This window comes from Aquarana catesbeiana, linkage group LG02, assembly GCF_042186555.1.
Source record: "Aquarana catesbeiana isolate 2022-GZ linkage group LG02, ASM4218655v1, whole genome shotgun sequence".
In the NCBI taxonomy this organism is placed as follows: domain Eukaryota; kingdom Metazoa; phylum Chordata; class Amphibia; order Anura; family Ranidae; genus Aquarana; species Aquarana catesbeiana.
This window is the reverse complement of record NC_133325.1, coordinates 117,184,398-117,211,249: the sequence shown is the minus strand read 5'-3', so window position 1 is coordinate 117,211,249 and position 26,852 is coordinate 117,184,398. Positions and strand designations below refer to the sequence as shown.

The 26,852-nt window shown below is 43.4% G+C and overlaps 1 protein-coding gene across 1 annotated transcript in view; it reads left to right on the top strand.

The window, feature by feature from the left end:
- The window catches only part of PAN3 (poly(A) specific ribonuclease subunit PAN3), a 105,211-nt gene that overhangs the window by 10,992 nt on the left and 67,367 nt on the right, over positions 1-26,852 (top strand). Inside the window, exons 2-4 of the mRNA XM_073613378.1 lie at positions 11,782-11,900; positions 14,071-14,137; positions 20,857-20,927. Coding sequence (XP_073469479.1) covers positions 11,782-11,900; positions 14,071-14,137; positions 20,857-20,927 — 257 coding nt within the window. The remainder of the gene's footprint in view (positions 1-11,781; positions 11,901-14,070; positions 14,138-20,856; positions 20,928-26,852) is intronic.

The following is a 26,852-nucleotide window of genomic DNA, read 5'->3' as shown; positions in this document are numbered from 1 at the left end:
AGCGGCTTCGTTCCAGCCTTCTTCTTGTAAATGCGGAAGCGACGTCATGACGTCACTTCCCGTTTACTCGGCTGCCAATGGCGCCGAATTTAAAAAAGTACACAGTATTCAGAATCGCCGTTTTCGGCGATCTGAATACTTTGAAGTGTAAAGGAGGGATGGGGGGTCTTTTAGACCCCCCCATCCCTCCATAAAGAGTACCTGTCACCACATATTACTGTCACAAGGGATGTTTACATTGCTTGTGACAGCAATAAAAGTAAAAAAAAAAAAAAAAAAAAAAAAAAATTTAAACACAATTTATAAAGTACAAAAATAAATAAATGAAGAAAAAAAAAAAAAAATTTTTAAAGTGCCCCTGTCCCCGCGAGCTCGCGCAGCGAAGAAAACGCATACGGAAGTCGCGCCCGCATATGTAAACGGTGTTCAAACCACACATGTGAGGTATCGCCGCGATCGTCAGAGCGAGAGCAATAATTCTAGCCCTAGACCTCCTCTGTAGCTCAAACCTGGTAACCGTAAAAAATTTTTAAATTGTCGCCTATGGAATTTCAAAGGTACCGTAGTTCGTCGCCATTCCACGAGTGCGTGCAATTATAAAGGGTGACATGTTTGGTATCTATTTACTCGGCGTAACATCATCTTTCACATTATACAAAAAAATTGGGGTAACTTTACTGTTTGGATTTTTTAAATACATGAAAGTGTCACTTTTCCAAAAATTTGCGTTTAAAACACCGCTGCACAAATACCGTGTGATAAAAAATATTGCAACAATCGCCATTTTATTCTCTAGATTCTCTGCTAAAAAAATATATATAATGTTTGGGGGTTCTAAGTCATTTTCTAGCAAAAAATACGGATTTTAACTTGTAAACACCAAATTTCAAAATAGGCTTAGTCATGAAAGGGTTAAAGGGTGAATCTGGTAAATATCATCAGACTCGGATCACGTTTTTTTTTTATTTAAAAAAAAAAACAAATGTCTTCCTTCAAAAAAAAAAAAAAAAATGTAATTTTAAGAACGTTCGTTCGATTTTCTAATCGTTAGTGGGGTAAAATCTACGTTCATTTTCAACCACAGTGACAGGAAAGTTTGGAAATAATAGAAAACTTCTTGGTAAAAGGAATTTTCAGACAGTGTATGTGGTTTTCGTTCAGAAATTTACATTCGTTTTAAAAACAATGTTAAAAACAAGTGAAAATTTCAAACATTCTTTCATTCAGCGAACGTACAAAGATTATTTTTTTTTTTTTTTTGTCTGAATATTCTCGTCTGAAAATTGATCGGTGTGGCCAGCATAAGGCTTGGTACACACCTATGCAGTTTGCTTTTGATCTGTTGCTGCAGTGCTTTTTGCTGTGCGTTGTGATTTTTGCGCATGTGATTTTGCGTTTTTTGCTTTTTTTTTTTTTTTTTTTTTTTTTTTTTGGACAATTTTGTCGAGCACATAAAAAAAAAAAAAAAAAAACACACAAATTGCTGCAAAAACACATTGCATGCTCTTCTGCAGCTTCTCCTTTTGAAGTATATTAAACAAAAAAAAGCACAGTTTTGCTTAAAGTCCTTGGCCCTTTCCAAATATGAGTGGCTGAAAAAAGCATAGATGTGAACATGTCCCATAGGAAACCATGTAAATGAATGGTAATGCGTTTCTGCAAAAAGCACCAAAAAACACAGATGTGAACCAGGTCTAAGATGTTTAGTAATATAATGGGAATAAAAAAACTAAAATTAGCCCTTTTTTATAGCACAAAAAAAGCAGATAATCACTAATGTAAGGGGTTCATTATTTTTACTGTAGAACTGTGAAAGTAATATTTACAGTAGCGATTTGCTCTTTTTGTACTATAAAGGACTAATTTTAGCTTTTTTTTTTTTTTTTTTTTTTTTTTAACCCCATTATGTTACTGGCTGATTATTCGATTATGAAAATAGTAATCGATTAATTTCATCGATTAGTTGTCGATTAATAGATTAGTTTCAGCCCTAATCTTAATGCATAGAATGGGAAAAAAATCTTCCAACTTTATAACCACTTTATGACATCTTGGGTGCTCTAAGGGCCAGTTCACACACACACATTCCGCATGGGTTTTTTTTTTTTTTTTTTTTTTTAAATTAAGTTTTGCACTTACAGATGAACGTGAACAAAAGCCCAATGGGCCACACACAAATTTTAAAACGTACACTTCTTCAGCAATTGGCTCATTGTATCACCCTGAGATCCATACCCATGAATATCAGAACGAGATTACAAAAACCCCCATATACAAAATATATACTCCTTTGCAAAAGAATCTCTCCTTGACCTGACCAAAATGTACACCATCATGCAGTATAACATCACCATTGCCCTATAGAATGAAGAAAGAGGCCCCTGTCACACCAATGAGAAGAACAAGCAAGTTTACCCCTCCCCAAGTCCATTACACACAATGATGGTGATATATTTTATCTCATAAATAGCCACTGAATCGGACAGCCGTGGAAGCACTATTTACCCAACTGCCCCACACCTTATTGAACTTTTGTGGTATACCTCTACTTATGTAAGTAGCCTTTTATATAGTGGGGCTGCTTTGTTGGCAAGAGCCTTCCATGCTAAAGTAGTCAGAGGGGCAGACTTTTTCCATGAAAGCACTATTCGTTTCCTAGCAGAATAAAGTAGAATTGTCAAAGTGCGGGTCACTCTTTTCGGAGCTAGAGCATCAACTAGTCCTAAGACACCCCTCCACAGTTGGCTGTATATGAATAGCAGAAACCTCCTCGATGCACTCAGTGACCCTCTTCCAAAAGTCTTGAATAGCCACACAATTCCAGAATACATGTAAAGAAATCTGCAGTGGAAGAAGTGCACCACCAGCAACAGGGCTCCTGGGTAGGGAACACTCTCTTGCCAATCTGGCCAGAGTAAGATGTATACGATGTAAAAATTTCAGTTGGACCAGCTGATCCCTGGCTGACACCAGTCTGGTAAAGTTAATGTCCCAAATATCATCCCAGTCATCCCTATCCATCTGAGGGAACATCTCCTCCCATGCCGCTCTACATCATGAAAGACTCTCACAAGTCGTCGTAAACAACTGTTGGTATATATTAAATAGGACCTTATCCAGATCGTCCTCTCTAAGGATTCCAGATCACTCATTTACAGACTTGGGCTGCTTTCACACGCGGGCGGGTGTTGCCAGTAAAATGCTGCTAGTTTTAGCGACGCTTTAATGTCATTTTAGCTGCACTATTCGGCCACTAGCGGGGCGCTTTTAACCCCGTCTAGTGGCCGAATAAAGGGTTAAACGCGCTCATGTAGCACTGAGGCACTTTGCAGGCGAGTCAGAAGCGGTGCCCATTCATCTCATCTCTCCTTCACTGCCCCAAAGATGCTGCTTGGACGACATTTTTTTTTTAATTTTCCTGCCAGTGCATCGCCCTAGTGTGAAAGCACTCTGGCTTTCACACTGGGACTGTAGGGGAGGTGTGTTTCAGACCAAAAGTGCCTGAAAACCACCTCAGTGTGAAAGGGGTCTAAGACTTGTATCGCCAAATTTGCCATTATACGCATGTTTCAGCTGCAAATAACGGAACGAGTATTTGGGAGATGAAATTTTAGTTTTCAGAGTATTGAACTGAAGGAGTTTTCCGCCACCCACTATATTCTTCAGTGTCTTAACCACTTGCTTACTGGGCACTTAAACCCCCCCCCCCCCTCCTATCCAGACCAATTTTCAGCTTTCAGCGCTGACGCACTTTGAATGATAATTGCGCGGTCATACAACACTGTACCCATATGAAATTTTTATAATTTTTTCACCACAAATAGAGCTTTCTTTTGGTGGTATTTGATCACCTGTGTAGTTTTTACTTTTTGTTAAAAAAAATGTAAAAAACAATTAAAAAAAAAAAAAAAAAAAAAAAATAATTTTTTTAAATATTTTCTTATAAAAAAGTTAAAACGGGTAATTTTTCTCCTTCATTGATGTACGCTGGTGAGGCGGCAGTGATGGGCACTGATCAGTTACACTGATAGGCAGCACTGTTAGGGGGCACTGAGCAGTATTAGGTGGCACTGATGAGGCAGATGTGCCTCTTCCACTTCATGACCAATGTCCCTCACATCTGAGCCGGTGATCAGCTTTTTTTTCTACTCACGCTGTCAGCATGAGTAGAAAAAAAAATTACCGATCTTTTGTTTACATCATGTCGTCAGCTGTCATTGGCTGACAGCTGATCACATGGTAAGGGGCCGGGACTGGCCCCTTCCTTAGATCGGCGATTACCCGTGACTCGGTGATCACAGCGCGCTCGGAGCGTGCAGAGGGGAGGCTGTCATATGACGGCCTCCCGGGAATTCAGGTCCACGCTGTGGCCGTCATTCGGCCATAGCGCGGGTGCCAAGTTAATACCATATTTAGTTCAAATGACTGGATCAGGATACTCAGTGTATCAGGTTGGGGCTTCTCCATAGCAGTGTGGGGGGAAATTGCAGTAGCACTAATCTCGTTAGCCACTACCCATGCCCTACCAGTTGCACGCATGGTTACTGTGACATTATATGGAGCCCTAGTTCCACGTAGCAACAGATGTGCCAATTCCTCATAAGAGCTGACAATAGCAGTCTCAGGGGCATTTGCAGCAGCGTCCCCCGAGAGACTAAACACCTATGGGCAAAGACCAGCTGACCTGCTAGGAAGTATCTATGAAAATCAGGAACCACCAGACCACCTTGATTCCATGGCCATTGTAACACCCTGAGTTTGGTCCAAGGGTGATGCCCCCTGCCAAAGGAAATTTGTCACCAGCTGATCAATTTTCTTGAATATGTATTTCAGTATCCAGACCAGTGAGTTAAGAAATGTATAGATAGGTAAAAATGTCATCTTCAATAAATTCACCCTGCCAATAAGTGCTAAAGGTAAATTCTGCCATGCCTGATACTTGGCTTGAGCTTTAACAGAAGTGGAGTGACATTCAATGTAAGAAAATCCGACACAGAATTGAAGATGTGCAGACCCAAATATTCGCTTCTACCTGCTGCAGGGGGGCAATTGGCTGGAAACTTACAATTGGGTGATGGCGTTTACGTGGAAGAATGTGGGATTTACCCCAATTGACTTTCAGCCCCCCGAAGATTTTACAAAGAATTTAGGATGTCTAATGCTGCCGTCAAGGAATTATTCAAATGGCGCAAAAAAATAACCATATCGGCATAGCCATTTTTTTTCATTCAGGCTACCCAGTTATTCACCGCACCTCTGTGGAAGTCCTCAAAGCAGCAGCCAAAGGTTCGATCATGATGGTGAAAAGCCCCAGAGACATAGGGTAGCCTTAACGAGTGCCCCCATTCAGCGAAAAATACTGGCATTGCATTTTTTTGGTTGTGGTAGAGAATGTCAATCCACTTTCTAAAGTGAGGGCCGAAGCCAAACACTTCTACCACCTTTACACATATGTTTCCGATCTCTGCCGGCGGCCTGCGAGGAGAGGTAGAACAGGGAACTGCCTATGTAAACAAAGCATGTCATGTTACTAGGCATGTCCTGCCTAGTAACATGACATATGTTCTGTTCCCTGTCATCGGGTAACATCGATCTGTCATGTCAGTGGTAGCCTATCCCCCCTACAGTTAGATATGAATAGCGTCTCTCTGGGTTGCTTCTACCTCCAAAGCTCAGTAAGGCCCGCAGCCTCAGCCCAATGCAATACATCAAGATTAGGGGTCCTATGTTGATGTAAAGTGTCCAATGTTTAGTCTAAGATATTATTGAAATCCCCGGCCACCAACAACTAAATGGGACATGAGACGCAAGTTTCTCTAGTACCTGATAGTGGTCCCAGCGACAGGAGGAATGTATTGGGGCTGAAACAACTAATCGATTGACTGAAATTAATCGATTATGAAAATAGTAATCGATTGATCAGCCAGTAACATAATGGGGTTAAATAAAACTAAAATGAGCCCTTTATAGTACAAAGAGCAAATTGCTACTGTAAATATTACTTTCACAGTTCAATAAAAAATGAACACCTTACAGTATTGATTATCTGTACTATAAAGGGCTAATTCACTTTTTTTTTTTTTTTTTTTTTTTTTTTGGGTTCAACACTGGAGAAGCTGCAGGAAAGCATGTAATGCATTTTTGCAGCAATTTGTGTTTTTTTTTTTTGATCTGCCCAACAACAAATTGGCCACAAAAATGCAAATCACAGCAAAATCACGTGCGCAAAAATCACTGCAGAAACAGATCAAAAGCAAACTGCATAGGTTTGTACTGAGCCTTATGCTGGCCACACGGATCAATTTTCAGACAAAAAATCTTTGTACATTCGCTGAATGAAACTGTTTGAAATTTTCACTTGTTTTTAACATTCTATTTTTAAAATGAATGTAATTTCTGAACGAAAACCACATACACTGTCAAAACTTCTTAGTCAAAGAAATTTTCAATATCCATATTTTCCCGTCACTGTGGTTGAAAATGAACGTCGATTTGACCCCACTAATGATTAGAAGATCGAACGAGTGTTCTTAAACTTTGTCTTCCTTCCAAAAAAAAATTGATCTGAGTCTATTTACCAGATTCACCCTTTAATGGTATATCTCTTTTGTCTGTTATTCTCAGAGTGGATTTGATATACTGTTCCCTAACCATATATAGTTGATAAGATATTTAAGAATAAATTGGCTTTTTTTTTTTTTTTTTTTTTTTAAGGTTAATCGATCAAAACGGCCAACTAATCGGTTATGACAATCGTTAGTTGCAGCCCTAGAATATATATTAACCAGGGCCAAGCAATGCGAGTAAAGATCAGTTATTACCACCCCCCCCCCCCCCCCCCCCAAATCAGTAATTACTGTTTCTATAGTGCAAGGTGATCTATGTAATATGGACACACCCCTAGCATATGAAGAGAATGTGGCATGTATGGCTCTGTGCATCTGAGGATGTTTCATAGCCAAAATCTTACTCCCCAGCAGATGGGTTTCTTGCAGGAACATGATGTAAGGATGACGGGCTTGTAAGTATATTAACACCAGGGCTCTTAAATTTAGAATTTAGTCCCCTGACATTCCAGAAGATAACTGCATGCTCATTTGACAGCTGCTCATTTCAGTGAGCTGCCAAATGCATGGGAATGCACAAAGTATGACAGGCGTGACTTTTAAATTGCACCAAACCGCATGGTACTATGCATTTTGGTGGCTGCAAACGAGCATGTTTGTTAAATGTTTAGGGTGCCGCATGCGTGTCTAACAAGGGCAGAATGTTTCTGTGCAGTGGAGGAAGCAGGTGTTTTACACACCGCATTTGATGTGCACCGGCCCCCAGTCCTGAAGTGGTTAAAATATATCACTGGCTCTTGTGTATAGATGCATACCTCAGACAGACCTCACAAGGTTCAAGTATAACAATTCTAGGTATGACGTCGGCATGCACAAACCTTTGGTCAGAGTGTAGTATATGCTGGGACAGCGTACTGTGCCTAAATTCCCAATGGTGCTGCAACAGTCAGCCCTGTCTGCTAGACTACAGAACACCCAAGCCACCCCCTCCCAATCTTCTTATCTTCCACTCTACATGACTAGATGGAATTCTTTATCAGCAAAACAATGTTACCCTGACTCCTAAGGCTTCATGTACATAGGATGTAAAGCTGCACGATTCTGGCTAAAATAAGAATCACAATTTTTTTTTTTTTTTGCTTAGACTAAAGATCACGATTCTTGCGGTGTAACATCTTTCACATTATACAAAAAAAATTGGGCTAACTTTACTGTGGTTTTGTTTTTTTGTTTTTTAATTAAAGTGAAAGGAAGAAGGAAAGGGAAGGAAAAGATTGTGATTTGATTCTTAACGATTAATCGTGCAGCTCTATCGTGACATTTTTTTACAACCTCTCCTGAATGATTTAACTTGACAGATAGTAACCCACGTTTAAAACATTCCTTTTGCCGCGTTTGCGTTTAGAAGCGCTTAAAAGTGCGCTTGAAGTGCCTCTAAACTCAGCTTCTGAACCCTTTTTTTTTTTTTTTTTTTTTTTTTTTTGTATTCCAAAAAAGCCTATAAACGACCCTGTATACATGTACTGATAACAGAAGAGTTCAGGAGCAGTTGAAAAAAATGCCCAACTTGTAGTTATTAGGTGTTAATATGTCAGTAGGAACGGAGCTCTGAACAGCTGCCCCTGCAAGCCTAAGGATGTCACTGGGAGAAATGAAGGCAGTTTCTTGCTATAAAAGCAAGGCAAGAAAATCCAGACAGGTGTTTAAATGCATTTGGTTAACTTTGGTTTTCCACTTGGCATTTATGTAAGGCTTAACCACTTCAATACCGGGCTATAGTCATATGATGTCCGCAGATGGGATCTCCCATCCTGGGCAGGCATCATATGGCGTCCTCAGCCTTTCGCCGCTCCTGCGGGCCCCCAGGGAATCGCAGAGCTGCAATCGAGGATAAGTGTCCCCCAGACACAGCCCATCCCAGATCCGTGTAAAGAACCAATAAAAAATGGCTCTTTACTATGTGACCGGCTGTGTCCAATCACAGCTGGTCTCATGTACTACCCACCTGCACGGCACTCGTGCACACCCCTAGGACACGCACAGAGCGGCAATCAGGGACGAGGCTTGTCACCCCACCTAATAATGAGGACCTGGGATGAGGCTTGTCGCCCCCCCCCCCCCCCCATAAAGAGGACCTGTCACCAGCCATCAGTATACCTTGGTGTTTGCTTTCCAAAATAGGGTCATTTTGTGGGTAATTACCCTGGTGCTCCAGGGCCTTCACGAATGTAATAGGTCGTTAGGAAGTTAGAGGTTTAAGTTTATGCTCCTAGAACCCATGAAGGTGCTCCCTACATGTTGGACCTCTGTGTGGCCAGGCTGTGTAAAAGTCACACACGTGGTATTGCCATAAACCAGGAGTAGCAGAATGTATTTTTGGTGTAATTGGAAGTATGCAAATGCAGTGTGTGAGAAATAACTTATGACAATTTTGTGGGGGGGGGGGGAAAATTCTTTTTCACAAGAATTGTGGGATAAAATTACAACTTCAAAAAACTCACTATGCCTCTTACTAAATACCTTTTTTGTCAGTCTACTTTCCTGACATTTCAGGGCCTCAAGAAATGAGAGGCTGTCAGTGCATCAGGTGTGATCAATTTTCAATGATTTACACCATAGCTTGTAGACTGTAACTTTCAGAGACTAAATATCCACTGATTTGGGTTATTTTTACCAAAGATGTGGCAGTATAAATTTTGGCCCAAATTTATGAACAAAAATGACTTAGGGCTCTTTCACACGGGGCGGATCAGTGATGATCCGCCCCGTGAACACCCGCTGGCTCAGCGGGGATCGCTCCGCCGATCCCCGCTGAGCAGAAAGATGACAGGTCCATCGCTGCACGCTGTGCAGCTACGGACCTGTCAGAGCGCCGCTCTCCCCTATGGGGGATCGGATGATGACGGACCGTAGTGTCCGTCGTCACCCGATCCGATCCGAAAACGGATGGAAAAGTAGGTTTTTCCTCCGTTACACTTTTCGGATCGGAGCGGCGTCGGATGTCAGCGGACATGTCACCGCTGACATCCGACGCTCCATAGGGATACATGTATGTCCGTTTTTCATCCGAAAACGGAAGGATGAAAAACGGACATACGGATCCCCGTGTGAAAGAGCCCTTATTTGCAAAATTTTATCATGGAAACTAAAGTGTTAGTTTTTCAAAATTTTCGCTTTTTTTTTTTTTTTTCCACTAATGTCACAAAAAATAAAAAACCCAGTGGTGATTAAATGCCACCAAAAGAAAGCTATTTGTGTGAAAAATGATAAAAATTTTGTTTGGGTACAGTGATTTAACTTGACAGATGGTAACCCACGTTTAAAATGTCCGTTTTGTCGTGTTTACATTTTTGCGTTTTTGCATTTTAGAAGCGTTTGAAAATTAAATTTTTTTTTTTTCAAAATGGCCAAAAATGAAACGCGTCTGAACTAATTTTTTTGCCTTTAAAGAAAAGCCTATAAATGGAACTGCCTAAAAACTACATTAACCGGTTCAATACAGGGCATTTTCACCCCCTTCCTTCCCAGACCAATTTTTAGTTTTCAGCGCTGTCGCACTTTAAACGACAATTGTGCGGTCGTGCGACGTTTTACCCAAACAAAATTGACGTCCTTTTTTCCCCCACAAATAGAGCTTTCTTTTGGTGGTATTTGATCACCTCCTGCGGTTTTTATTTTTTGCGCTATAAACAAAAGAAGAGCGACAATTTTGAAAAAAACACTATTTTTTTGCTATAATATCCCTTTTTTGTTTTTTTTTTTTTTTTTTTTTTAAAAAAAAAAAAAAATTTTTTTCCTCAGTTTAGGCTGATACGTATTCTTCTACATATTTTTGGTAAAAAAAATCGCAATAAGCGTATATTGGTTTGCGCAAAAGTTAGTGTCTATAAAATATGGGATAGATTTATGGCATTTTTAAAAAAATTATTTTTTTTTTTTTTACTAGTAATAGCGTCGATCAGCAATATTTTTTTTTTTTTTTTGACTGCGGCATTATTGCGGACACATTGGACACTTTTGACACATTTTTGGGACCATTCACATTTATACAGCGATCAATGCTATAAAATTGCATTGATTACTGTGTAAATGTGACAGGCAGTGAAGGGGTTAACCACTAGGGAGCGGTTAAATGTGTTTCCTAGGGAATGCTTTTAACTGTAGGGGGAGGGGACGCACAAGGGGAGGAGACCGAACAGTGTTCCGCTGTTCTGGGAACACAGATCGCTCTCCTCTGAACTGACAGGACGTGGATCTGTGTGTTTACACACACAGATCCACGGTCCGGCCTGGTTAACGGGCAATCGCGGGTGCCCGGCGGACATCGCGGCCGCCGGGCACACGCACCGGGTCCCGAGCAATGCGGCGGGCGCGTGCCCGCGGAACCCAAGGCCGTCATATGACGTCCACCCAGGATGGGAGATCCCATCTGTGGACGTCATAGGACTATAGGCGGGTAGGGAAGTGGTTAAACGAACCTGTGTACATGTACACATAAGAGAATATTGGATGAGTTTAGGGGCAGTTGAAAAAAAGCATCCAACTGCCTCAGAACGTCCGTTTACCAGCAGCAGTGTACATGAGACCTAATGGGGACAGATTAGCTGCAGGGAAACCAGGCAATACTGGTAACTCATTGAATAATAATCAGTACCAGTGCATTTGCTTTGGAAGAATAAATGACCTAACATTGGGTGGATGTTGCTGCATTATGTAACACTAACACAACAATCAATATGCGCTTATTGCGTGTGTGTGTGTGGTTTGTGTTTTTTTTTTTTTGTATATTTATTATAGCAAAAATGTGTATTTTCAAAATTATTGCTTTTTTGTTAGTGCAAAAAGATACCGCAGAGGTGATCAAATGCCACCAAAAGAAAGCTCTATTTGTGGGGACATTTGGGTACAACGTTGCACGACCGCGCAATTATCAGTTAATGCGACGCAGTGCCAAATTGTAACCTGCTCTGGTCAGGAATGGGGTAAAATCTTCCGGGGCTGAAGTGTTTAATGATTGCATAACTAAATCAAATGGAAAACAAAACAAACTTAAACACTCTCTGTGCATTGGTCCTTATTTGTAACGTCCTATTAAAACACATTTGGTCCTCTTCTGTGCAGTATACTGTACATGTTCATTTCTGTTGTATACATTTTTCTAATTTTTTTTTTTTTTTTTTTTCTCCCCCAATTCTCTGATCAATGTGCTATTCAGTTTCTGGAATTGACGGCGCTTTAACAGATACCAGTCTTACAGATTCCTACTTCAGCACCAGCTTTATCGGAATGAATGGATTTGGAAGCCCCGCAGAAGCAAATTACCCACGAATGCAGGTAGTAAACTAAAGCTGATCTTTGAGGTGTACTTGTGTAATCCAGAGATTTAAGCTGATCTTTGAGCAAAAGAGACCTTCTCCTTTTCAGTAGAGCTGACACTGCAAGTGTTAAACATTTTTGTTTTAGGTGTAGGGGACCTTAAACAGCAGTTTTAACTGCCTGATCCCTGCTCCACTGGCAGCCAGTGCTCTTTCTCCATGCTACAGCAGTGGACTTTTCCATGGTGTCCCCATATACAAATCAGAGTTATGGACCCTGCACTTGATGACATTAGTGGACCTGCGACCACTGGAGTGTTGAAGAGGCTGAAGACTAGACTAGCAGTGCAAAAGGGCCTGCAAGAGTGGGATTTCAGATGTGTAAAACTGATTTTTATCCTTTGCAGTACCAGGGTAGCCCCACTGCAAGGGAGCATTTTTCCCTTCCCTGGAGTTAAAGTGGAGGGCCACCCTGGGAAAAAAAAAAAAAATTCACCAAAAATCCTAAAAAAAAATAAAAAAAAAAACATTGGGGGAAAAAAAAAAAAAAAAATTTAAACTTGCCTAAACCCTTGTTGCTAGGCAGTCTTCCTAATCTGCCTCTTCCTATTCCGCGGCGTGTTCTGCTCCTCGGTGAGCGGCCCTGTTGTCTTCTGGGAACTGTGTGTGTTCCCAGAACACCACGGGGCCATTCACAGAGCGCCGCTCGCGAGCAGTAGGAAACTGGCAGTGAAGCCGCAAGGCTCCACTGCCTGTTTCCCTTACCTAGGATGGCGGTGCCGGGAGCCGAGGGACGGGTCGGCCTCGGGCAGCCGACATCGTGGGCACCCAGGACAGGTAAGTACTTAAAGTCAGTGTTTTAGGTGCTGACTTTTAAATTTTTTATTTATTTTTTTTTACGGACGGAATCCCGCTTTAAGTTTTAACTTGGGCAAATTTTCATTTGCATCAAAGTTTGTTACCAAGATAATATAGGAAAATGTTCTACTTCATTGGATGGTTATTATGTTATGTGTTTTGATTATATTAGCTAGGGTGTTTGTATTTAAAAAAAAAAAAAAAAAAAATTGTGTGCCACTGTCTGAGCCTGAGGAGGGGGAGAGCAGAGAGCTGCTGCTCTTGTGCACATCACTGGCTGGAGATGGGCTCAGATAAGTATAACTAGGACTGGTGGGGGCAGCTGCACGCTTTTATTTTTTTTTTTTTTATTTTTTTTTTTTTTTTTACCTTAATGCAGAGAACTCATTACAGTCAAACCTTCAGCCTATAGAACCACTTTTTTACTTGTTTTAACCACTTATAGCCAAGACTACAGTGCAGTACTATAGTTCTGGGAGGGTGTCCAGAGACATCGGGTGTGCTCTGTGACCTTCAGACACAGCTGATCACAGATCGGCATAAAGGGCCAATCGCAGCGGCCCTTTACCACGTGATCAGCTGTTTCCAATCACAACTGATCACATGTAAACCGAAAATGCTGTGTCTGTGAGGAAATGAGTGCTGATAACCTGCAAGGCTATCGGCACACTGTTTACACTGATCATCAGTGTCGTCTCATCAGTGAAGAAACATCACTGATTTGCAAGAATTTGGGATGTCCTTATTGACCACCTTCTGGAAATGCTAGTTACCAGTCACGCTGATCCTTTTACTAATTTTGTGGCCATTTTAAAGCATTCCTTATTGCTAATTCTGGTGTGGCACTGCACAGGTTACACATGAACTCTGTTGGCTTAGAACACTTCGTGTAAAACTACATATCCCACATTCCCTGGGGCTCTGTCTAGTCCTGATGCACGTGAAAACCATTACCAGGGCTTTGCATGCTGGAAAGTTGGTTTCATAAAATTAGCACTCGCACATTTGTGATGAAGCGGTTATGGCTAGGAATGCATGAGACCCAGACTAAGAAGCTGCTTGTCATGCTGATGAATAGGGACAATGTAGATAAGGTAATCGATCAGTCACAGCATGGAGCTCAATACAAGGTAACGGGGATTAGAACTACACTAATACCTAGTTAAAACAACAAACATTTGACAGTGTACAATGTCTTTAAATGCAAAGTCAATTAAAATGAACTTCCAGAAGTCTGTCAAGTAGAAGCTAAATTCTGATTTATTGCTACTGGTTATACTTGTATGTGATTTTAGTAATTGTACTTCATTTGTTTTTTTTTTTTTTTGTAGCGAATGACAAACAGCAGCAGCTCTCCAAGCCTTCTCAATGACAGTGCCAAGCCATACACAGGTCATGGTAAGAAATTTTCTAATATGGGGCAAAATTGCTTTATAATTACAGCATAGTTACAGTAGAGGAATATTGATGCTTTTATAGTACCACATTTAAATAGACTTGTATTTAAACTTTTCCTGCTACAGACCTCTAATACGTCAGGCCTCAGAAGGGGGTTTTACACTCTGGGAATGTGTGTAAATTTGATCTGACTGTCAGCCCTCAGGTGGAAGCTATCTGGCTGTCTAGGGGACGATAAAAACACATCTTAAATGCATGTAAGCTTTGGTATATGCCTGCTCTATTACAAAGTTAGCAGTTTTGGTTAAAACATGGGTGTGCTTCAAAGTGGTTGTAAACCCTTTCATATACCATGTGAACTGACTATCCACAGGGGATACACTGAAGAGATAAAACAAATCATCCTACATAGGTTGTACCCCTCCCTCCACACAGCTCAAGGAACAGAGCTGAGGCTGTCAATGAGTTGGAAGTCCCTCCCCTGTCACCATTTTTCTCTTGGTGTCAGGAAAACCTTTTAGAAGCGACTCATGCTGAAAGCAGAGGAACAAAGCAGCCGACCTAAATAACACTTGGTGCTGGTACTCTGCACGGAGACAGGTACATGCTATAGAGGGATATGCTTTGTTCAGATTTCATGCCTGAGGTTTAAAACCCCATTAGGCATTAGTGCTTAATTGATGACTTTAAAACTTTTTCCCTGCGGTTTTTATTAATTGGTCCTTCAATAGCAGTGTGTACAAAATCTTTGCAAATCCAGAAAATGTGCTGCTCCTGTTGATTTCCTGTGGCCAGTATGTTGCTGCAGCACAAGTTGCAAACATTGGTGGCGGCTAGAGTTTTCTCCAATTCTTCAAATCCCAGAGAAACGGATTGAGGGAAAAAATTCTCAATTTAAATGGTGATTTAAAAAAAATGTTTTAACCATTTCCAAGATTAAAGCTTTTTGTAAAGGCACCCCCCCCCCCCCACTATTGCACAGAGCAGCCCCGAAACTCTTCCATTTGTCTAGCACAGGATTAATTAAAGCTGAGTTTCACCCATAACGGGTATCATGTTCCCACTTGCGGGAGCCACAGCCATTGAAGTCACCGCTTGGCTCCCTCCTCCTTCCCCTGCTGCCAGACCAGTAGGAGAGGAGCGGAGTGCATGCACTGTAGAGTTTCCAGCGTGAAGCCATAAGGCTACACTGCCAGCCTCCCTTAGTCGCAGTGGCGGCGGCAGCAGCACCCGACAGCTGATGGCAACATCAGCTGCGGTGCCGACATTGCTGGGCTCCAGGACAGGAAGTGTCCTATTAAAAGTCAGTAGCTGCAGTATGTGTAGCTGCTGGCTTTTCATTTTTGCAGCGGTGGGCGGACCTCCACTTTGACCTTAAAACTTTAGCTTTAGAACCTTTTTTAAGGGCTATTGCACATGGCTGTAATAAAATATACTCCCCATATTTGCTTTTCGGTGCCCAATTATCTGTGTTGTGCATTTATATGGGTATGGTGTTGAAAGGTGTATAATCATATTGGCTAGAATTACATTCATTTCAGCTACTAGAATATGATTATGCACACATTTTTGCATGTTTACATATTTAAATTAAACCAGTAAGCTCCTCTTCAAGTGCTGCATGTTTGGTGCTTTTTTTTTTTTTTTTTTTTTTTTTTTTTTTTTATATGCCCCTAAATGCTGTGTTAAACTCTACAGTGTGCATAGGCACAGAATGAAACGGTACAGTGTTTAGGGGATTCAAATCTGCATTTTTATCTGCAAGAATGTGTCAAACTCGAAGGCCATACACCTTAAAGTGGTTCTAAAGTGTGTATTACATTCCCTGCAGTAAGGTGTAAAAAAAAGTCCCCAGTAACTGTATTGCCCGCCTCCCTTACTAAAATGGCAAGCTGCTTGCAGTGGGGGCACTCAACAGGAGGGAGGGACCAGGAGACTCGAAGAGGATTGGGGCTGCTCCTGTGCAAATCTACTGCACAGAGCAGGCAAGTATAACATGTTTGTTAGTGTCTTTATTGTACTTCATGGGACACAGAGCCTAAATAACTTAATGGGTTATGGGCCACCTTCAGGTGTTTACACTGGTATACCCAATACAGGAAGTTCACTCCCCCTATATAACCCCTCCTTTCAGGAATACCTCAGTTTTTTTTGCCAGTTTCTAAGGTGTTGGTTATGAGTGAAGATGTGCTCTAAGGAGCTCCAGGAAGGATCCATGCTGGATTTAAATGGCCTCCACAGTCGGATCCATCCAAGCCACTGAGGCCACAGGATAGTACCCGGGCCTCGCATAGAAGAGCAAAGTTTTGCCTGTAACGCTTCTCTTTGAGGGCTGGACCCTAGGAACCAGGACTTTTTGGCCTTGATACATTTACCTAAAGTTGTCCTGAGGGGTGCTATACAGGTCCAAAGGAGTGGAACCCCTATTAAGGGACCCTTTGAAGGTTTACTAACACTGCCCGCCGTGATGGGTGAAGTTTGGATCTATCTGTTTCAGCAGTATCCTGCAGCGAGGATAAGGTAAGGCAAGAAGCTTAGGAACTGTAAAAAGTCCACCTATGCCTTTTCTTCCATATATAAAACATTGTATGCCATAAGTCTCCTCTAGAGGGAGCAAAATTACTCATACCTTGGTATGTTGCTTTTCAGCAGCTGTGTCCTGGCTATATCAGCATGTGTGGTCCCAGCAGTCAGTGGGGGTTCTTATTGAACAGTGGTGGTACAGCAGCAGTTTTTTACATTTTCTTTTTATGTATAAACGGCCCTATTAACTAAGCCAGGTATATATCCTGCAGATTAGTGACTCTGATGTTTTAAACTCCCTCCCGGAGAGGTGCAGTGGCGGTTTTACATATGCTTGTATATTTAAACCAGGCAGTGCTAGTTTTCTGCTTAAACAGTATATTCGCAGCTCTTGCTAGGTGCTAGATGGCGCTCGCTGCCTCCTCTTCACCCGAATGCCGTGCGCACGTTTTTTTTTAAAGAAGGGGCCGGGAATTAAAGGGGTGGTTAACAGGCGGCGCACACGCTGAGGGGCAGAAGTGCTGACAAATGCCAGATCAGGCTCACCTGAGGCTTTTAAGGGACATCCCTGAGTCTGACTCACTGGAGGAGCGCTGGGTCACGTGAGGGGTGTATACAGGCCTTTCCAGTACAGGAAATACAATTGTTGTTTAGCACCAAAAGCTGATCTTTATGGTGGCATTGTTTTTTCTAAAACTATTGCTCAGCAAGTGGTATATTTTTTATGGAAGCAATTGGTGGTGCTACTGCTCCTCACTCTTCAGCCCCTGTATACGTGACTGAAGATGCATTTTCCTCTGCCCTGCAGGGCTTAGAAGGAAGATTAGCAGCTTTAATTGCATCCTATATCCAAGGGGATAGGAAGTGTGCTAGATTCCCCCTCCCCCACCTAGATCTTCTAGCATCCAGATTCAACATGAAGTTACGAACGCTAAATTTTACAGCCTGGCTATTGAAACCCACATTCTGAAGAAACGTAGGCTTTCCGGGTCAGTTATGTGCACTTTGATTAGTGCAAGGAAGCCAGTGTCCAGAGCTATATATTAGAGTCTGGAAGGCTTATGTTTCCTGGTGTGAATCCAAGGGTTGGCACCCTCAGATATAGCATAGACAGAATTCTTGGGCATAGAGATGAAGTTGGCCTTGAGTACTATTAAGGGCCAAGTCTCAGCCTTATCGATTTTTATTCCAAAAACCACTTGCTGCGCGTTCTTTAGTCTGGGCTTTTATGCAAGGGGTGATGCAGATTAATCCGCCAGTTAAATCACCTTTTAAGTACTTGGGACTTGAATTTAGTTTTGTCAGTGTTACAAAAACAGCCATTTGAACCGATACAGCATATTCCCTTAGTCCTTCTGACAAGGAAGCTGGTATTTTTTTTTTTTTTTAAATCCTCGGCAAGGAGGGTTTCGGAATTGTCTGCCCTTTCTTGTAAAGAGCCATATTTGATTATTCATGAGGACAGAGTGGTGTTGCGCCCTCGTCCAGGCTTTTTGCCAAAAGTGGTTTCAGGTTTTCACCTGAACCAAGATATTGTCCTGCCATCGTTTTTTTCCAAAACCATGTTCCAGGGAAGTAACATCACTACATTGTCTTGATGTGGTGAGAGCAGTGAAAATCTGTTTAAAGGCAACTGCTCAGATTCATAAGACTGATGTCTTATTTAATCTACCAGAGGGTCCTAAGAAAGGACAGGCAGCGTCGAAATCCACTGTTAAGTGGATTCGACAAGTGATGATTGAAACTTATGATCCAAGGGGTAAGATTCCCCCGTTTCAAGTTAAGGTGCACTCTACCATGTCTGTTAGTGATTCTTGGGCAGTGCGTCACCAGGCCTCCATGGCTCAGATCTGCAAGGCCGCAACTTGGTCTTCAGTACATAAACTCTCAAAATGTTATCAGGTGGATGTAAGGAGGTATAAGGATATCGCCTTTGGGTGCAGTATGCTGCAGGCAGCAGTATAAGTCCTCGGGTCTGGGGGTGCCCTACGGGTTGCCTCTCCCTCCCTTCAAATAGCATTGCTATGGGACGTCCCATTAAGTTATTACTTAGGCTCTGTGTCCCATGATGTACGATAAAGCAAAAGATTTTTATAACGGCTTACCTGTAAAATCCTTTTCTTGGAGTACATCGTGGGACACAGAGGTCCCTCCCCTCTTTTATTGTGTTTAAGTACCGTATTTATCGGCGTATAACACACACTTTTTTCCCCTTAAAATCAGGGGAAAATCGCGGGTGCGTGTTATACGCCTATCCCCCTGCGATCCGGAGCTGCCAGATCTTCAAAATCGCCGACCGCGATTTGAAAATGGCGCCGCCGGCGCCGAAATACAGTGCCGGTCCTCGGCTCTTCTCGGCCACTTTCGGCTTCACTCGAGCGCCGCCCGAACCTAGCCGAGTGTACTCGGCTAGGTTCGGATAGCTCCGCTCAGTCACGCCCATCCCGGGCGGGACTACGAGTGGAGCCGAAAGTGAACAAGAGCCGCCGAGAAGAGCCGAGGACCGGCTCTGTGTATTTTGGCGCCGGCGGCGCCATTTTCAAATCGGTCGGCGATTTGCAAGGCTGCACTGATGGGCATTTAAATGTAAGTGTTTTTTTTTTTTTTTTCCTTAAAATTCCCTCCTAAATTGGGGTGTGTGTTATACAAAAACTGAGGTACTCCTGGAAGGAGGAGGGGTTATATAGGGGAGTGAACTTCCTGTATTGGGTATACCAGTGTCAACACCTGAAGGTGGCCCATAACCCATTAAGTAATTACTTGGGCTCTGTGTCCCATGATGTACTCCAAGAAAAGGATTTTACAGGTAAGCTGTTATAAAAATCCTATTTTTAACTTAAAGACTTTACACTCTCTAAATCATGTGAGCAGCAGTTCACAAGCCACCCTGTGCAGTTATGGATGCATACAGCCTGACTTGGCAGTGTTCTCCCGTAGCACACAGCTTGATATGGGGGGGATAGCAAATGCTGATGGGGGGGGGGGGGCGCTCTGTCATACTACGGCCCCTTTCACACGAGGCGGACTCCGTTTCTACGGAGCCCGCCTCGGTCTGCCGGCTCAGCGGGAGATCTGTCCGTTGATCTCCGCTGAGCCGGCGGATGACAGGTCCCTCTCTGCTCACTGAGCGGGGAGGGGCTTGTCAGGCGCCGCTGCCGCCTATGGAGGGATCGGATGAAAACGGACAGCGTGTCCGTTTTTGTCAGATCTCATCTGATCCGCCTGCTCTTCAGCGGATCGGACCGGGTCGGATGTCAGCGGACATGTCTCCGCTGACATCCAACGCTCTATAGACTAACATGGAGTGCCCGTTCAGGTCCGCCGTCAAAACTGACAGGCGGACCTGAACGGTCCGATCGTGTGAAAGGGGCCTAATGCACGAGTAGGTAAGAACTTTTTTTTTTTTTTTTAATTTTTAGGTTAAAGTATACTTTTAAAACCACACATGATCAGGAAGTTTTGCTTCAGCAGGTGTTAGAAGAAAGTTGTTTATTTGCACACTGCACTTAGGGGGTTATTTGCTAAAGGAAAATCCACTTTGCACTGCAAGTGCGCTTGGAAGTAAAGTCGCTGTAGATCCGAGGGGGATATGCAAGGAAAATAGCATTTTAGCTTGCACATGATTGGATGATAAAATCAGCAGAGCTTCCACTCATTTCAGATCTGCCCCATAGATTTAGAGCGACTGCACTTCCAGTGCACTTTCAAGTGCACTTGCAGTGCAAAGTGGATTTGCCTTTCGTAAATAGCCCCCATAGTTTGTTGCGGAGCCTTATAAATAAGTGTGGAACTATATAATTGCGCATTAAATTGGCCAGGTACAGAGTCTCCTGATGAACACAACTTGAATATAATGTGGGGTTGATTTACTAAAGGCATATAGGCTGTGCACTTTGCAAAGTGCAATTGCACGTGCAGTTGCTCCAGAGCTTAAGTGTGGTAAAGCTTCACTGTGCAAGGAATTAAAAAACAGCATTTTTGCTTGCACATGATTGGATGATGGAAGTCGGCAGAGCTTGTACTCATTTACTAAGCTCTGGAGTAACTGCTCTTGCAGAGTGAAACTGCACTTTACAAAGTGCACATTCCATTTTTCCTTTAGTAAATCCACACCTGTGTTTTTAAAAGCACAGCGAACTCCATTGTGTTAACCATATCATTCTGTTTTTTTTTTTTTTTTTTTTTTTTTTTTATAGATCCTTTAGGCTCTCCAGCTTCCTCACTGTTTAATGACTTTGCTGGTCTCAGCATTTCTCAAAGACGTAAGGTAGGTTATATTTGTTTTTCATATTGACTTTTCTTTTTTCTTTAGACCTCTTGCTAGCTCTTTTAGTTTGTCCATTTGGTGCATCTAGTTTAGAAATATTCTAGAACCTTGCTACCTATGTCTAGTTGGTTTAGTATACATTTGGAACAGAGTGGGCTCTATAAAACATACAGAACAGTGATGGCCTGCCATATCAGCAAAGTGATGGTATTCTGCCACCAGTAGAGATGTGTTCGGGATCCCACCAGGAAGGTGACACTGCACACGGCTAATCAATCTGCAGCTGTAGATCGGGAAATTTCTCGCTGCCTGTGATTAGCGTGTGCAGTGTCTGCTTCTTGGCAGGATCAGGCAGGTGGGATCCCAAACACTCCTGAGCTCCTTCCTGGCCACCAACCTGAAGTAAGGTTAAAGTGATTATAAAGGCAAAAGCGTTTTTTACCTTAATGTATTATCTGCATTGAAAGTAAACGCCTAGTTCACCCCCCCCCCCCACCCCTTTCTTAAGTCATGTATATCAAACCTGTGTGTGTTTTTACCACTTCCGGACTGGCTCACACCGATATACGTCGGCACTTTGAAGAGGGATATCTTTGTAATGGCAGCAGCTAGCTGCCATAACCCTGGTATCCTCTTCAGTGAGCGGTCTGGTTTCCGATTTTAATAGTGGTCTTTGCGGTAGATTCGCCGCAAGATCACTTTCGGCGGCAGGAGAGGGCCTTCCCACTGCTCTCCAGTGCCCTCCGCCGCTTACCGGAGCCGTTGGTAGCAGCTGAGGCACTCAGGTCCTCTCCCTGGCTTGGTATGGAGATGAGTGAGGGGAAGATGGCCCCCAACCGTCTCCATACCATTGCAGGACCTAAGCAGCGTCAAAACGTCACTTCCGCCCATAGCTCTTAAAGCAACTTTTTTTTTTTTTTTTTTATTGAATGTTAGTGTAAATGAGATCTGAGGTCTTTGACCCCAGATCTCATATTAAAGAGGTCCTGTCATGCTTTTTTTTTCTATTACAAGGGATGTTTACATTCCTTGTAATGGGAATAAAAGTGACAACTTTTTTTTTCTTTTTTTTTTTTTTTAGTGTAAAAATAATTTAAGGAAAAAAATACATTTTTAAACGTGCCCCACCGAGCTCGCGTGCAGAAGCGACCGCATATGAAAACTGTGTTCAAACCACACATGTGAGGTATTGCCTCGATCGGTAGAGCAAGAGCAATAATTCTAGCCCTAGACCCCCTCTAACTCAAAACATGCAAGCTGTAGAATTTTTTTTTTTTTTTTTTTCCATACATCATGGGACACAGTCGGGCTAATATTCATTGCCTGCTGGGTTATACTTCATCTCCAAGTGAATGGACACTGGTAGACCAAAGGTAGTGATCCCCTATATAACCCCTGAGCTCCAGGTCTCTAGTCCCACAAATGGTTCCAAAAATGAATCCAGGGATTGACTGATCGGATCCATTTGACACAGGCTTTTATGCTTGGATAAATGGTACCCGAGCCTCGCAAAGAAGACTCTAGATCCTGCGAGGTTTTTGCCTGTAGTGTGGGCGCTGGACCCTGCGGAGTAGAAATCCTGGACACTACAGTGCTAAGGCATTTCCTGCAGGGTGCTGTACAGGTCCAAGGGAGTGGACCCTAAACATGAAAGGGTACCCAGTCCTTCAAGGTCCAAGTGACAGGAACCCGCTGTGAAGATTGGGCCCTCAGTTTCTAAGTGGCCCTGCGCCTGGACTGGTAATAAAATAACCATACAGGGGAGTTCTGGGATAACTGTGGGTGTTTGCAAAGTGTGTGGGTTTTTTTTTTTTTCCCGTATGATGGCGCACGACAGTGTGCCTTTCTGCCTTGGTTCGCCATGTTGCTCGTGCGTTTGCAGGAGCGACGTTGGGCTCAGCAGTTTGGTGGCCATGGCGCATGCAGCTTCGTCGTACGCAAATAGTCACGCCCATTCGCTGGGACTGCTCACACATAGAACGTTCCGGTGCACACGCAGCTTATTTAAGCTACGCAAGCCAAGCGTGTGGTGCTTTGAGAAGGCAGCTGTGGGACACAGAGCAGGCTCTGAACAGAAACTTGCAGTGGTTCATTTTTCCTTACCCGGGTCACGTGAGTCACCAGGTGTTGCTTGGCAGGCTAAAGGTGCTTGGCAGGATTGTTGCATAAGGGGCTTGGTGAGCCCTATTAAAGGGTCTCTTTTGAGGTGTTTTAATTACACCCAAGTACTCTGTTTGCAGGCATTGAATGTCTTCCAAAAAGAGGAGTGGGACTAGTGCCACAGGGAAGGGCACACTTGCGTCACTAGTTCCTGATGAACCTAGTCGTATACCTAGTGTTGTATCCCCTGAAAGACCAGAGGCTCCCAGGCAATCTGAGCTGCTCTGCCTATCTGGTATTGTGCCTACAGTCAACGCTGCTGCTTCACCCTTCATCACTAAGGATGAACTGTCCTCAGCCGGGTTAGAGCACAGGATTGCCAGCATGATTGCCTCCATCCCGCAGGGTGGCAGGAAGCGTGACAAATCCCCCTCACCCCCCGGTCTCCTCGTCTGGAGCAGGAATGGGTTGAGGATGGTGCAGAGCTTAAAGCTCAGGATTCGGTGGTGTGCCCGGTAGATGAGTCCGCTTCCAAACAATCTGGACAAGATATCCACTCGATGTCTGTCTCTGTCGCAGAGGTTTTTGATCCTGACTCTGACAAATGGTTAGTTCTGTCTTTTAAGTTGCCTCTCGCAGAGGTGACTGAGCCCCCCCCCTGTCCTCTTTGGGATCTGTGACCTTTTCCGGTCACACAGACTTTCCTGCTACACCCCCTGTTGGAACAGGTGGTGTATGCGGATTGGGAACATTCTGACAGGACTTTTTTGCCTCCTAAAAAAAATTTTCCCTTTTTATATCCCATGGATGAAAAGTTAGTGAAATGAAGCATGCCAGCCGTAGATGCAGTTGTCTCTTCCTTGAACAAGAACTTAACTTGTCCAGTATATTACATAGTAGGTGAGGTTGAAAAAAGACTCAAGTCCAACCTATGTGTGATTATGTGTCAGTATTACATTGTATATCCCTGTATGTTGCGGTCATTCAGGTGCATATCTAATAGTTTCTTGAAGCTATCAGTGCTCCCTGCTGAGATCACCGCCTGTTGAAGGAAATTCCACATCCTTGCCACTCTTACAGTAAAGAACCCTCTACGTAGGTTAAGGTTAAACCTTTTCTTTTAATGAGTGACCACGAGTCTTGTTACTCTTTTTTGCAGAAGAGAGTTTAATTCCTATTGTGGGGTCACCAGTACGGTATTTGTATATTGAAATCATATCCCCTCTCAAGCGTCTCTTCTCCAGAGAGAATAAGTTCAGTGCTTGCAACCTTTCCTCATAACTAAGATCCTCCAGACCCTTTATTAGCTTTGTTGCCCTTCTTTGTACTCGCTCCATTTCCAGTACATCCTTCCTGAGGACTGGTGCCCAGAACTGGACAGCATACTCTAGGTGCGGCCGGACCAGACTCTTGTAGAGCGGGAGAATTATCATTTTATCTCTGGAGTTTGATCCCCTTTTTAATGCATGCCAATATTCTGTTTGCTTAGCAGCAGCATGGCATTGCATGCCATTGCTGAGCCTATCATCTACTAGGACCCCCAGGTCCTTTTCCATCCTAGATTCCCTGAGAGGTTCTCCCCCACCCCCCCAGTGTTTAGATTGCATTCATATTTTTGCCACCCAAATGCATTATTTTACATTTTTCTACATTGATCCTCCTTTGCCATGTAGTTGCCCACCCCATTAATTTGATGACACACAGGGCTTGAAAGACCCTGTTGACAAATTGGAATTCTTAAGCTTCCTTTTCCTTGAACTTTGTATTTGCCAGTCCGTAAAGGATCATGTTAAACAGCCTGATAGGCCTAACCAGGAGGATGATCTGCCTGAAAGTAAGACAGATATAACACAGCGCTGTGTTTTGCTGTTGATGCTTTAAAGGTTTCAATACAGCAGGTTTCTCTTCTAGCTCTTGTCTGTACATTGTGCAGACTTTTATGGCTTAACTGGTCAGCCGAGCTTCCTTGTAAAGTTATTGGCTGGTTTCCTGTTTTTCAGGGGGAACGTTTATTCGGTGATCACTTGGACAAATATATCCAAAAGATTTCCGAAGGGAAGAGTTCTCTACTTCCTGTGAAGAAAAGCGCCAAGCGTCCTTAGTTTAAAAACCCATGGACTGCTTCCTCAAATGTCTCAGCGCCAGGGCGGTTCCACCGCCAACAGGGCGCTAGGGCAAGCCGCAAGATCAGGGCCAGAAAAGGCCCTTGGTCCAAAATTCTTCTAAACCCAGCCCTCCTTTTTGAGGGGACACCCCCACTCCATCGGGTGGGGGGGAAGGCTGCTACACTTTGCGGACATTTGGAAAACAGTTCAGGACGAGTGGGTCACCTCAATTATATCTTGCGGTTACAAGCTGCAGTTATGAGGAGTGCCCCCTCAGAGGTTTCTAAGATCCAGTGTTCTCTCGGATCCTTCAAAAAGAAACTTTATTGCTTCAGGCGCTACATCATCTAGTGCATCAAGGAGTGAGTGTAGAGGTTCCTGTATCTGAAAGGGGCAAGGAAAGGGGAAAGGGTTTTACTCAAACCTATTTATGGTTCAGAAACCAAACTGGGACACTAGGCCCATTTTGGACCTAAGATGCCTGAACAAGTATCTATTGATTCAGTCCCTTTTGGATGGTGTCTGTCCACTCAGTAGTAACCTCACTCCAGACGGGAGACTTCTTAGCCTCCATCTATGTAAAGGACGTGTACTTGCACGTACCTATCTTTCAGCCTTATTAGAGGTTCCTACGTTTTGCAGTAGAGAACGTCATTTTCAATTTGGCTCTACCCATTGGCTTACTACAGCTCCCCGGGTGTTCACAAAGGTCCTAGCACCAGTACTGGGTCCTTTTAAGGACCCAAGGAATCCTGGTGCTCGGGTATCTGGACAACCTCCTGCTCGGAGATTACGCCGTACAGGCTCTAGAACAGGGCATAATATACACAGTGAGGTATTCGAAAAGCTTAGGCTGGATCATAAATGCCAAAGTCAGCCTTGAGACCAGCTCAAAGTCTAAAATATTTAGGTCTGATTCTAAACACTGTACAAGCAAGAGTATTCTTGCCACCCGTAAGGATCTGTGCAGTGAAGATCAGGTGCGTCATAAGGGGCACCAGGCAACCCTCCATTCGGCTCTGTATGAGCCTTCTAGGGAGGATGGTATCCTCCTTCGAGGTAGTGTCCTATGCCCGATTCCATTCCAGGCCTTTTTCATCAAGACCTCTTGTTGGCTTGGAACAGAGGAAGAAAAGCCCTGGATTTTCCATTGTGCTTATCTCCTTAGGCCTGCTTAAGCCTAAACTGGTGGTTGCAGTATTAGAACCTGCAAAAGGGAAAATCCTTTCTCCCGGTAACTTGGAGTACTGATTTACAGATGCCAGTCTCTCTCTCAGGCTTGGGAGCGACCCTAGACGGGCTCACGGCTCAGGAAAATGGTCAAGGACAGAGCTGACCCTGCCCATCAACGTCCTAGAATTACGGGCCGTACGTCTGGCCCTACGGTCCTGGACGGTGGAGCTTCAGGATTGCCCCCAGGGTTCAGTCTGACAATGCCACGGCAGTGGTCTATATAAACCACCAAGGCGGTACCAGGAGTCATTCAGCTCTGAAGGTGAACAACATACTAGCCTGGGCGGAGGAACATGTGCCAATATTGGCAGTCCATATCCCGGGAGTAGAGAACTGGAAGGCAGATTATCTCAGCCACCAGCAGATCTTCCCATACGCTCAGGTGTTCCAGGAAATTTTCCAACGTTTGGGATGGCCAGAGGTCGACCTACTGGCATCCAGGTTCAACAAGCTACAGCAGTTTCTCGAACAAGAGATCCTCTGGCAG